Source organism: Panthera pardus, unplaced genomic scaffold (assembly GCF_024362965.1).
Source record: "Panthera pardus isolate Hobbes unplaced genomic scaffold, ASM2436296v1 HiC_scaffold_17, whole genome shotgun sequence".
NCBI lineage: Eukaryota > Metazoa > Chordata > Mammalia > Carnivora > Felidae > Panthera > Panthera pardus.
Window position 1 is genome coordinate 117,037,109 of NW_026526732.1, and position 13,919 is coordinate 117,051,027.

General features: G+C 42.5%; 1 protein-coding gene across 5 annotated transcripts in view; it reads right to left on the reverse strand.

Annotated features, from left to right (window-relative positions):
* Positions 1–13,919, reverse strand: part of RNF144B (ring finger protein 144B) — a 178,263-nt gene that overhangs the window by 13,770 nt on the left and 150,574 nt on the right. For all 5 annotated transcript variants that reach the window (XM_019420022.2, XM_019420024.2, XM_019420025.2 and 2 more), the window contains exon 4: positions 11,770–11,830. In XM_019420022.2, coding sequence (XP_019275567.1) covers positions 11,770–11,830 — 61 coding nt within the window. The remainder of the gene's footprint in view (positions 1–11,769; positions 11,831–13,919) is intronic.

Consider the following 13,919-nt stretch of genomic DNA (forward strand, 5'->3'; position numbering starts at 1 on the left):
AGCATAGTCAAGTGTGGGGCACACAGCGGGCAACCGAAGAACAGAACTTAGCATGAGAAGTGAAAACTACAATAGTGACAGTTGTAGCCATATTTGCTGACCAGCCCTTTTCTACCCTCCTGAACATCCGCATACAGACAGGTACTTACATCTGAAGTAATCCTCTCATGTCTCCCACGGGTATACATCTTCTAAAGAGTGTTTGCTATTTGATTATATGTTCTAGTTTATTGTTGGTTAATTGCTTCTTGTACATATGTCTGGGATCATCAACTCCAGTGAGAGCTCTCCTAGAAGACAGGCTGTTTCTTCTGCTCAGAACCACGGCATGTGTATGTATGTTATGAGTACGTAGTTTTGGATCTGCCCACACCCATACTTCTAAGCACCCCTCGCTATGCAGTCATATGGATGCACTCAGTACATTCCTGACCACCCAGCAGATGGAAATTTTTTCCTTTATAAATACAAAGGGTCACGGGGAAAAAAAAAAAAAACATAGAACAGATATCTACTAATTTAAACCAATTCCTTCTCTTGAACAGAGCCCCCCCCTTCTCCCATCAGCCATTCTTTTAAAGAATCTAAATAAAATGGAAATTGCTGCTAGGTAGAATCTGACATGATTAAAGCCTGGAGAAAAGTCCATCAATACAGGAGGTACCCACAGTAGCAATATAGTACCATGTGTTTATGTAACGTTTGCTTTGGGGCACAGCTATTTTTACACAGGTACTTGAGCTTGTTCTACACCTTTTAAATATTATTCTGGTGGGGCGCCTGGGTGGCTCAGTCGGTTGAGTGTCTGACTTTCGATTTGGCTCAGATAATGACCCCAGAGTTGTGGGATCAAGCCTTATGTCGGGCCCCATGCTGAGCGTGGAGCCTGGTTGAGATATATTCCCTCCCTCCCTCTCTCTCCTCTGCTCCTCTCCCCACCCTGACTCATTCTTCTCTTTCTGTCTCTCAAATAATAATAATAAAAAAAATACATACACTGTTCTGGTTAATTAAAGGACACTCGTCAAAGAAGTTATGCCATTGTCTTCTTGGTAAAGCATTAAGAGCAAATAACTATTCTGAGGCAAAAAGACAAATCTATCCAAATTTGACAGTCCCCTCAGCCTTTATATTTCTGTGTTAACGAAAGGAGCTGAATAAGTTAACAAGGAGTTAACATTCAAAGGAGTAGAGACTCAGTTTCTCACACTGGTGACGGAGACGGGGACTAAGAGATTTATCGCTTGCAAACAGTACACGCAAGCCTTCTGTAGAAATTCACGAAGGACATTTGAATGAGAAGAAAAGGTATATTTATACTTCTGGGCCTGAATATATAGAGAATACCTAAATGATTTGGTTTTTCTCTGCTTCTTCATTTTTGTTTTATGGCAGAGACCTCTCAGCTCAAATGCACACTTTCTGCTCTCTCAACTGGGTATTAATTTGGTTAGAATTGCTAGAGATAAGCCTCTGGGATTGTTACTTTGTGTGAGAACCAGATGACTCTGAGCAAACATTACTTCTGTGCTTTTGGAGAGTTATTTATAGCTGTATGTTTTTTAAAAACACATTGAAGTCAATAGGTTAGAACCATGAACAAACAGCTAATCTACGCATGGTTTTGATCTGAAAGATTTCCAACTTACATCAAATGATGCAGAAGAAGAGACTTAACACGTGTAATAGGGCAGGGCAATTTCACAAGGAGCTAAGTGAGCAGAGGGGAGGGTCACAGGACATAATGTGGGGATAGTCATCAAGGACCTGATTCTAGAGGATGACGATAAGGCCTAAGCATGCTGAGAAAGCCGCTGGAGGGGCTTTTTTTTTTTTCGGTAGTATAACACAAATACGATGTGCACATAAGCTGTCTATTCACGTTCGCCCACTAGGCGGCCTGGCATTCGGAGCGGTGAGTCTGATGGCCGGCTGGGCCGTGCTTTCCCACAATGGCTCTATGGTTCTTAGAGAGACATTGTAAGCAATCTCTGCACAGTAAGATTTGTTGCACATCCGCAGCTCTTCACGCTCCTTGACGCTGTGGAACGAGGAACTTCTGGAAGCCACCAGGCAGCACGTGCTTTGTTTTCTTGCTGCTCCCGTAAGCAACGCCGGGCATCAAGATCCGGCCCTTGAATCTTCTGCGCGCCATATTGTCAGTGCCTCTGGGGTTCCGCCAGTGGCGCTTAATTTCGATATATTGGTCTGACTGTGCCTGATGAACTTCTTGGTCCTCTTTTTCGCAATCTTGGGCTTCACCAGAGGTCTGAGGCGGCCACGATGCCGAACAGGAGATGGCCGCCACCCCCACGGGCAGTGCCACTGTGATGAGGGGAGAGCCGTGACACGATGACCACTCTCAGAAGGACTACTCTGGCGACCGTAGGGAGTAGAGCTGGTGGCGGCACAGGGTGACGACAGAGAGCAGCGATCTAATCCGAGATGACGCGCTGGATTCTAGGTGAGAAGTGGAAGTACTGATAATTTGGAGCATATTTTGAAGGTGAAACCGTCAAGATTTTCCTAGTGAGGAGGCAGTTGGATGCAGTCATCCCAAGCTGACAACCACTGATCTAGAAAGCTTTCTGAAACTTCGTATTTGTTGAATAAATGAATGAAGCAATGTAACAGAAGTGTAAGAAATGCTATCTGTAGATCAATTCCCCGTGGCAATAAAGGATAATTGATGGTCTACACAGCAAGGTTCTGTCTTACTCAGCCCTGCATTCAGATATTTCCAGAGAACAGGAATAACCACTCAGAGAGACTATTGCACAGGTTTCTTGGACTCTCAGGGAGAGAGAGCATCCCCCAGCAGAACAGGGATTCCCACCCGCAAGTCTGGCCAGATTACACTGAAAAGGTATCTGAGCACAGCACGGCATCTCCCCAATGACTGTGCTTCGGCCCAGCCTCCTAGAAGAGCAGCTACAGGTAAACATGCACAGAGGCTAAGAGAGGCATTTTTATTTTTTAAGAATTAGAATTTCAGGGCACCTGAGTGGCTCCGATGGTTAAATGGTCCAACTCTTGATTTCGGCTCAGGTCACGGTCGCGCAGTCCCGTGGATCGAGCCCCCCTCGACACTGAAAGTGCGGAGCCTGCTTGGGATTCTCTTTCCCTCTTTCTCTGCACCTTCCCTGCTCACACGTGTGTGTGCACACACTCTCTCTCTCGAATAAATAAACGTTTTTAAAAAAGAATGATTACAATTCCAATATGCTATTAAGAGCACAATTTTGCTTCCTATCCGTCAGGTAACAGAGTGTACCACAAATGGTTTTTTTCCTAGAGGAAAAACCGCTAAAGGGGTGTCACATATTAGCAATCCTAACCCCACGCCAAAGAGGAACCGACTGATGGACACCAGTTGGAAGCCAAATCATGTCCGTGAACAAGAGCTTCTCCCCCTCATGCCTGACTCACCCCGTTGACCTGAGAGGAGCCTGAAGGGAGGGGAGCTGTACGGGGTTAATGCGAAATTTTTTAAAAACACTTTGATTACTATTAGAGTGAATTCGATCCTAACTCCTGGCTCTTGGCCTAGGAGATACAGTTATCGTGGAGATAAACAAAATGCGCACATCCAAAAAAACGTAAGATTTCGGTTCTTCCCCCTTCAAATTGCCATTCCAAAGCTGGAGGAAAATGCACTAATGCGTATTCAGCTAATTTTTTCTGCATCTGCGGTGACGAAAGCTTCATGTAGCTCTGAGATGGGGGAAAAGTTCAGGAATCTAGAAAAAGAGAGCCCAGGGGCCTGTACACGGGCTAGGGGTATTCCCAACACTTTACCATGAACGTGATTTAGCAGTCATTAAACGTAACATACTTACATCAGAGACAGACAAATTCACCAACTGGAGCCAGGATTTACTTAAGAAAATTAACACTGATCACTGAAGTAAAGTTGCATGACTGGTCTTAAGACTGCTTGTTCATAGAAATTAGGCAAGGCAGGAAATGCTATGTAAAGCTATCTCTACTTCTGTATTCTGACAATTCTTGAGAAATAGAAACATTTTAAGAGAATAAAACTGCCTTGAGCCCTAAGGAGCATGTCTGACCCCAGCGACTGTTTTCAGTTTTCAAACCCTGATCTCGAGATCCACTGGAAGCCATCAGTATCACATAGGTAGAGCTTGGTTTTTATTCTGTTGTAAATTGTCTTAACTAACATAAGTGGGTTTTCTGCCATCCTCTGCCAGTGTGAAACTGTGCCAGAAAAGAGATCCCATGATTTCATATTATGGTAGGAAACATCATACAGCCAAGCTAATTTATCAGCTGAAATAAACCAAACTGGTTTAACTTTCATGACCCTCTGCATTTTTAATTATGCCAAAGTTAATTTGCTTTCTGATATCTCAAAGAACAAAGGTCTTCTGTAGACAGTTAAAATGCAATTAAACTGATCAGAATTAACATCTGCCGTAGTAAATAAAGTGAAAGAGACGTGGCCTTTAGCAGCCCGCTGTCAAGATTGCTGAGGAGAACCAACAGAATTTCAGACCCGGAAACAACTTCTGAGGTTATCCAGTCTGACGCTCTTACATTATGACCCACACAAGCTAGGAGCGTGCATAACCCGCAGTTCATGAGTATATGCTGGGATCCGGCCTTTTTTCCTCCTAGAATACCATTCTCCATGTAAACGCATAACCATGCTGTTAAATAGATGTCCATTTCCACTATGAGCATGGGAACGTTTTCTCTTTAGAGCAGCCACTTGGCACGCTCTGGGTCAGCAAGTCATGATCTCCTTGGAGGTGCTGGAGAAGGTGGGTTCATGATTCAAGTAACAGCACACTGTATGATGGTGCCGTACGATGCTTTAGAATCTAGGACAATGTGGGTGGAAACATGCTGAAAAAGATACGGGTTAAGATGAAAAGAGGACAATAGTCGTATTATTGTGCTATACCCTCAAGTCCAAGGTAAGATCTGGATTCTAGAAGATGCTCTTTTCGTTTGGTTTAGAAACCTGGGACAAAGGTAAGATGGGGTGGCAATAGTGACGAATAACAAAAACCACAACAACAATTTACTGAGCACACACAGTGACAGACACACAACACTGACTCATTCTTCACAACACCCCAGCTGTTACAGGTACGGGTGGAAGTGCACACAGGGAGAGGCAAGATGTCATACTGTGCCTGTCACTTGGGGCCCCTTTCAAAAAATCACCCTATCTGGTGATAAGGGTCTCTTCTTACGGACACTTTAGTTTTTCAGAGGAAAGCTGAACCACCTAGAGGGCGCTGTTTGAGATTTAGAACTGACCCGCAAGAAAGAGTTGATGGTAAAGGAGAGGAAGCAGAACGCAGGGGAGAAAATGTTACCATCTGGAGGCACAGGGTAGCTTTGTAAGGAAACCCTAGACTTAGTCATACATTTACCACAAAACACCAAAAAGCAGGCTCAAAGGGAGAACAGGTGTGCACACGCACGCACATGCATGATAAGAATGGGCTTCGGGTCAGAAACTATGAAAAGTAAGATGACTAATAAGAGATGGGAGCTGTTGAAAAATAAAACTGAAGGTTTTGGAAGGTCATGGAAGTATCACACAGCCCTAACAAAAACAAAACAAACAAAAAACACCAGGGCGCCTGGGTGGCTCAGTCGTTGGGCATCCAACTTGGGCTCAGGTCACAATCTCGTGGTTTGTGGGTTCGAGCCCCGCGTCGGGCTCTGCGCTGACAGCTCAGAGCCTGGAGCCTGCTTCGGATTCTGCGTCTCCCTCTCTCTCTGCCCCTCCCCCATTTGTGCTCTGTCTCTCTCTCAAAAATAAAAAAAAAAAAAAACATTAAAAAATAATTTTAAAAAAATGCCAAGAGAAACCAAATAACTACACACAGAGCCCCGGTGACATAAAACCTTAAATGATTAAACACAAAGGAGGGGCGGGGAGCATTACACCAAAGACAAATAAAGAAGCGAGATGAAACTCAAAGAGCCCCATCTTCAATGTTGAGACTTTTGTTGCAGTGTGGAAAGGAGGCTTGTGAAAAATGCTGAGAACAGATGGGCTTTGGAGAAAGACGGGGCCGCGGCTTACAGCAGCATCGGGAAGTGACCCTGGCACACAAGAGATTCTCAGTCCACAAAAACGTAGATATTAAATACGTGAGTGAAGGCAGTAGGATTAACAGATAACAGGAAAATAAATTCCTATTTTACTTTTTCCAACAGAGAACAGTGTGCCGCTGGCACCATTTCTAAGAGTTTCCAGCCACTCTGAAAATACAAATAGCCAAGAACAGAGCAATCAACCACGAGGGAATTGAAGCAACGTGCAATTACAATAAGTAAAAAGGGGTCACAAAAAATAGGAAGAGTGCTTAAGGACTAGAGATGGAAAATCTTAATCCAATTTAAAAAAATATTCTGAAAACGTAGACTCCAGACAAGCAGACTCGAAAGACAAAATTCTAGCATTAATCATCAGGCACGTGCTTTGAGGACCAGTAGAAAGTACAACAGTGATCACTAACACATGCCAAACTTAGTATTCTCTTTTCTTTGTTAATATTGGAAGACTGACACGGAAAGGGAAAGCCACAAACACAGTAGTAGCCAACAGAAAGTCACAGATGGAAGGAAAGTGGATTCATCGAATAACCCATCTATGCCAAATGCTGTTTCTCTGCTTTATGTATACAGTGACGATTTAGGCTTGTTCCTATTCAAAATATTTTTTTCCCCACAAAGACTCAGATGAAAACAAAGCTATAAAAGGCAAGTTAATCATATATGTAACATAAAGCAGAAGACAATTAAAACACGGGATGACAGACTAAAAACTGAGTACTTGGTAGGCAATAAGCATGGGGCAAAACTAATGGAAACGTGTATAACTAAGATACAAGGCCACCACTAATCTGAGTCTTTTTCCAGAGCAATGGCAGTCTCTACACCTCTGAGAGCCCAGTCAGTGAGTTTTACTTTCCACAAGTTAGCCCTTTAGATCATTCGCATCAGTATTTAAAGCATCCCAAGACCCCCTTGTAAACAGTTCCACATAAAATATTTTTGTGGCATAGACCCCAAAGTGACCTAGCTGGTAAGTCTTGAGTCCGAGGTAGATATGAAGTCTATTGAGTAAAAACAAGATATACAGTTTAGATAAAGATTATCCCAATCAAGTAAATTCCCTTCCATAACACTGTATTGATTTAAACTTACTCTTACTTGGAATGCTTTCTCTAATAACTCTGTATCATGGATGGATAAAGAAAAAGTGCATGAATTGATACTAAAGAATTATAGGGGCACCTGGGTGGCTCAGTCAGTTAAGCGTCTGTCCAACTTTGGCTCAAGTCACGATCTCATGGCTCATGAGTTCGAGCTCCACGTCAGGCTCTGTGCTAACAGTGCGGAGCCTGCTTGGGATTCTCTGTGCCTCCTCCACTCATTCTGTCTCTCAAAAGAAATAAACTTTAAAATAAATAAATAAATAAATAAATAAATAAATAAATAAATAAATAAATAAATAAATAAATAAAAACTGCCTTCCCAAATCACCTCAGATCAAAATGTCTCTGGACTTTGGTTTCCTTTCTTATAAAACAAGGGAGTTGAACCAAACTCCCAGATTTAACATACTTCCAAATGTAATTGTGGTTCCATACTTTATGATAGTAAAAATATACAATTAAATTTATATTTAAATGACAGAGCTTGGGCAGTTCCTCAAACACCAAATACAGAATTCAGCACATGACCAAGCAATTCCACTTCTAAGTATACACCCATAAGAACTGAAAGCTAGGACTCAAAAAGATACTTGGTCCCCAGTGTTCCCTGTAGCATTATTCAGAGCAGGCAAAAGGTAAAAACGATCCAAGTGTCCTATAACAGATGAATGGATAAACAAAATGTGTGATATCCATACAGTGGCATATTATTCAGCCATAAAAAGTGCTGATACACAGCACCATGTTTTGAACCTTCAAAACATTATACTAAGGGAAGTAAGCCAGACCCAAAAGGAATATAGTGTATGATTCCACTTAAATGAAATATCTACACTAGGCAAGTTTACAGAACAGCAAGCAGATTACAAGTTACCAAGGGCCGGGGAAAAAAGGGAAATGCGAAGTTATTATTTAATGACTACAGTTTCTGCTTGGGGTGATAAATACACGGTAGTGATGGTTACACAACACTGTGTGTGTTCCTAATGCCACTGAATTGTACACCTAAAATGGATGAAATGGTAAGTTTTATGTTTTGCAGATACATATTACCCTAGTAAAAAATTATGCAATTAACACAACGCACAATCTATAGATGAGGAGGCTTAGACACAGTCTATGTGAGGCTGGGCAAGTCTCAACCTCTCCAGTTTTCACTCTCTTCATCCACAAAGTAGGAATAATAAAATCCATTATCAATTCGTGGGATGGGTAATGGGACATCCACCTGGAACTTGTGAGAAAAAATAAATTCCATGTATGAGTAAAACTGCTTGATCAATTTATAATGCATCAAAGCAAAGGTATGCAAGACTACCTATAAACTGGCTCTAAGGCCTCCCCAACTTGACTGTAACTGGACCGAATATATTAACACACCTGATGAATAAATAAGCCAATCAGAAGTAGGGCTGAACACTACAAGAACATCAAAAAGTCCCAATCACAAAGTAAAGTGTGAGGACATCTATCCAAGCTTTCTGGGGGAGAATGACAGTCCTGGCCGATGATTTTCCATGTGGACCTCTCCCGCAGCAAGGCTTTTCCTACCACAAGCATGGATGTAGCACTTAAGAGCTATTGCTCAGTGAAAGATGCCAATCTGAGAAGGCTACATATTGCATGATTCTAACTGTAGGACATTCCAGAAAAGGCAAAACTATGGGCACATTAAAAAGATCAGTGGCAGCCAGTGGGTAGTGGGAAAAGATGAGTAAGTGGAGCCTAGAGGAATTTTAGGGCAGTGAAACGCTGTGTATGATACTGTAATGGCACATGTGTGTCATCCATTTGTCCGAACTCAAGAATGTATGTACACGCACACGATGTGGCCAATTAACTTCACATGTTCTAATCCCACTAACAACAAGATAATCGTATTCTCTATTTCATTTTTTTTTAAATTTTTTTTTTAACGTTTATTTATTTTTGAGACAGAGAGAGACAGAGCATGAACAGGGGAGGGTCAGAGAGAGAGGGAGACACAGAATCCGAAACAGGCTTCAGGCTCTGAGCTGTCAGCACAGAGCCCGACATGGGGCTCGAACTCACGGACCGCGAGATCATGACCTGAGCCCAAGCCGGACGCTTAACTGACTGAGCCACCCAGGCGCCCCTATTCTCTATTTCAATATGGGGATATTTCCTAGAGAATGTGAAGATTATCCCATTTGGGGAATAAGACGAGAACACTGCATATGCGTCAATGTAAAAGGTGCCCCTCTGAAATTATTAGTATTTTTATTATCAACAGCTGTTGACATTTTGAACACGGAGACGAAGTACTCAAGGAAGTGCTTTACATGTTTTAATTCATTTAGTCCTCATCCCAACCACATGGGAGGGGAACCAACATCATCTGCATGTTGCAGCCGAGGAAATCCAGGTACACAAATTAAGTATCTTGTCCAAGGTCACGCAGCTGGTAAGCCGTAAGGCCTGCGTTCCCAGCCGAGGCTCTTAGCCACTGTTTTAAATACACTAAAAGCTTATATTCATCAGTGAGAACCAACTCACACAAAGTTAATTCCTAGTACTCTTAGAATTTGTCTCATGAATTACAAAACGACACTTCAGCTAGTAAGTAGTCTGTAAAATGTAAACAATGAGGAATGAGGCCTGCCCCTGACAGATGGGGCCGCAGGCAGGTGAGGAGGAGGTCCAGGGCAGGAGAAAGCAGAGGTGCGTATAGGCCAAGGGCATACCAACAATGGGCAGAGCCCCGGTTACTGAGTAGGACTAGTGAGACTGACAGAGCTCACCAGTTAAGAAGACTGAAAATGCAGTCTAACTTCTTTGACTTTCTCCAGGTAAGAGCCCTTAAATCATTGCACTGGCTACAGCCACATCCATGTGTGGGGTGAATAGTTGGAATGTCTGTGTTCCCACAGTAATTTATAACAGAGGATACTGGGATAAAGTGGGAGAATGGCAGGCCAGGTGTTTGACATTATCATCTCTGGCCATCACACCCAATAAGCACCCCGGGCTGTATTAATCAGCCAGCATGGCTAGATCTGAGATGTAAAGTACCCCATCATTAATTCTCCATCTGGCTGAGAATCCACACAGGACTGATTCACGGGGCTGTGTCTTCATGAATCAAACCTAAAATTCACCTGACTTTGCTGGTTCAGATTCCACATTCAACAACATCTTAACTATTTCCTCACCCGTTATCTGCATCTTCCTATGAGGCAAAAATGTAATTCAAGTAATCTAGTCCAAAAATTGTTTTAGTAATTTCCATTTTAATACTTCAGCCTTAAAAATGTAGTTAAATGATCTGCCCAGGAGAGATGAATCTGCTTTTGGCTTGCTAAAAAAAAAAAAATTAGCCTATGAAACTGGCCAAACCTTGGTCCTAGGTAGTGAGAGCCATCCCATGACTCCCCCGCTGATCTACTCTTGTCCCCTCATATTCTGCATGGTCTTCTTTTCTCATGTAAGAATCATCTGTCAGGGTGACTGCAAAAACTATATGAGGTAAAGGTAATTGTGTTTGTCAAACTTACTGGCACCAGAGACATAAACGTACCTCTTTCCCCCTACCCTCACCTCTAAACTTTACTGACACAGATTTAAAAGTTATCAATAGAAAACTGTATGTTCATGCTGTATGAGAGTTTATTTGGGGTACTCAATGAGACTCAAAAGCAATTTTCTCCTATTTCTCAGATATGGAAAAACAGACCATTTAGTTCAAGAATGTACAGGGTGTCGGGGTACCTGGGTGGCTCAGTCAGTTGAGTGACTGACTTCGGCTCATGTCATGATCTCGCGGTTCGTGAGCTCGAGCCCCACGTAGAGCTCTGTGCTGACAGCTCAGAGCCTGAAACCTGCTTCAGATTCTGTGTCTCCCTCTCTCTCTGCCCCTCCCCGCTCGTGCTCCATCTCTCAAAAATAAACGATAAAAAATTTTTTTTAAAAATGTACAGGGTGTGACAGCAGGGAAAGGGCTCCTTAAAAAAGATCTGCAAGAAGCCAAAAGGAGAATGAATGAATGAATCCTACAGGTAAAAAGACAATACAAAGAAAAAAGCCCTATCAATTACCCCAAGGCCAAAGTGAGAAAGAAAATGAGTCTGATGCATTGTAGATCGCATGGGAAGGACACACTCAGCCATCACTATGATTACTAGTATCAAAGGAATGAATGGTGAGTATCACAAGCAGCAGTAAAAATGTTTGGGTTGATTCATGTTTTGAAGTGATCTTCAGGAGGGGTAAATGGGTGGTAAAACCCATTTTAAGCAACATGTTCTTTTGTGAAACTACCCCAGCTTTTGTAGAACCTCTCTTCACGTGAGCCAAATTAAAAATATAAAGCAACCAAAATAAGGAAGCTTCTAGTTCCTGCTCGTCCGCATTTTTTCTGCCTCTGGCTGAGAAAGCTGAAATTTTGTGTTGCAATTACAGTTTTTCCCCTTTTGGCGTGTCCTTGTGGCTCTGTTGACAGCCCACAGCCGCCCCGACCTTACACGATGGTTTCAGGTTAGTGCGCAGATGACATATTGTAAAGCCACAACCCACCATCGGGACAGACAGGAGCATGCATACATACCTCGTTCAAATTTTAACCGTTGATAAAGCTGAAACTGGTCCACAGGTACCAAGCAGGCAATCTGAAACCAGAGATATTAAAGAGATGAGGTCTCTGTCATCAGTGGAGCCCAGAATTCCAGCCTTCTAGGACCTCTCCTCATCTGGCTGACTTTATACCAGTGGATCTCCGACTGCTTTTTCTCCCCACAGTTCACATGGTAACACAAAGAGCAATTCTGACATCCGCCCCAGTCCTCTGCCACGGATGGGAGTCGCTACTCAAAGCACCCATGACCGGACCCACCAGTCAGCTTCCATTCTTCCGTCAACAGCTACTAAGACCAGACAACCAAGCTTTTGGACCACCTCAATTATTTGTATACGTATACAAAAGATGCTCCTTTCCCCTCCACATTCATTTAAGAAATGTTTAAAAGATTATAGTCCTAGGGGTGCCTGGGTGGCTCAGTCGGTTAAGCGGCCAGCTTCGGCTCAGGTCATGATCTCGAGGTCCGTGAGTTCGAGCCCCGCGTCGGGCTCTGTGCTGACAGCTCAGAGCCTGGAGCCTGTTTCAGATTCTGTGTCTCCCTCTCTCTGACCCTCCCCCGTTCATGCTCTGTCTCTCTCTGTCTCAAAAATAAATAAACGTTAAAAAAAAAAAAAAAAAAAAAAAAGATTATAGTCCTAGCTTCAGAACTCCTAAAAACTAGGATCAGGTAGGTAGTGCCTCAGGAATTATAAAAACCTCATTAGTTTCCTGGGGAATAGAATCTTTGAAGCAATATAAAAATCATTCCTTCAGGCAAAAATCACTTCATGGGGCCCGTGGTTTCACTGATCGCCATCCATGCTGTGGCAGAAAATGCTAAAGGGGAGCCTGGGTGGTTCAGTTGGTTGAGCATCCAACTTCAGCTCAGGTCGTGATCTCACAGTTCATGAGTTCAAGCCCCGCATGAAGCTTGCTGCTGTCAGCACAGAGCCCGCTTCTGATCTTCTGTCTCCCTCTCTCTGCCCCTCCCCCGCTCATGCTCACTCTCTCTCTCTCTCCCAAAAATAAACATGTTTTAAAAAAGGAAAGAAAATGCTAAAGATGCTAAAATGCTACAGCTATTTCTTGTGGCTAGACTCCTCCGTTTCCATTTCAGATGGCAATATGAACTCAAAGGTTTACTGGTAAATGACAATGATTCATACCTGGCCAAATGACATTTCAGATTAATCTTCTTAAATTGCATTTCAAAGTCAGATGCAGGAAAAGCCAAATGCTCTTAAACTGGCATTCTAAAAATAATAGTTCCATTGACGTCAACTCTATTGACGTTGCTTAAAAGATACATAACTGAGAAAACCAAAAGATGTGATACTAGGCTTCTAAACATTTGGCAAGTTGATACAGGACACAGTCTTAGCCTTAGCAATTCTGACTCTAACACACTGCATATTCTTTGGTATAAAATATATCTAGATGGAAATTCATTAGTTCAACTAATGAAAGGAAGTCTGCGTTAAGAAAACAAGAGTGAATGGGGCGCCTGGGTGGCTCAGTCGGTTGAGCGTCCGACTTCGGCTCAGGTCATGATCTCACAGACCGTGAGTTCGAGCCCCGCGTCGGGCTCTGGGCTGATGGCTCAGAGCCTGGAGCCTGCTTCCGATTCTGTGTCTCCCTCTCTGTCTGCCCCTCCCCCGTTCATGCTCTCTCTCTGTCTCAAAAATAAACATAAAAAAAAAAAAAATTAAAAAAAAAAAAAAGAAAACAAGAGTGAGGCAGTTTAAAATTGTACATAACAAATATTTTTGAAAAGGTATCCAGAATCTAATCCTCCTTCTCACACACAAAAAATCAATTTGTTTACTTTGCAAATGAATTAAACTAAGTTAGCTAAAATCTATGAAGGACCACGAAACAGGCAAGTTGAGTCTTCTCCATCCCAAGTATGGTAAAACATTAATTTAATTTAATTACAGAATTTTTTTCTCCAGCTAGGGGGGAAGGTTGCATTTGCATCTGCCGCCTTAAATAAAGCTCCTGAGAAATCACTGTAAAAAAAATTATGGTTAATTTTATATGATGGGTGTTAGACTTTTACTACATTGGAAGCCACTTTTGTTTCATCTGTTAGAATACATACCACTTGGGCATCTTTCCTAAAAGACAAAGGTGTCTCAAAA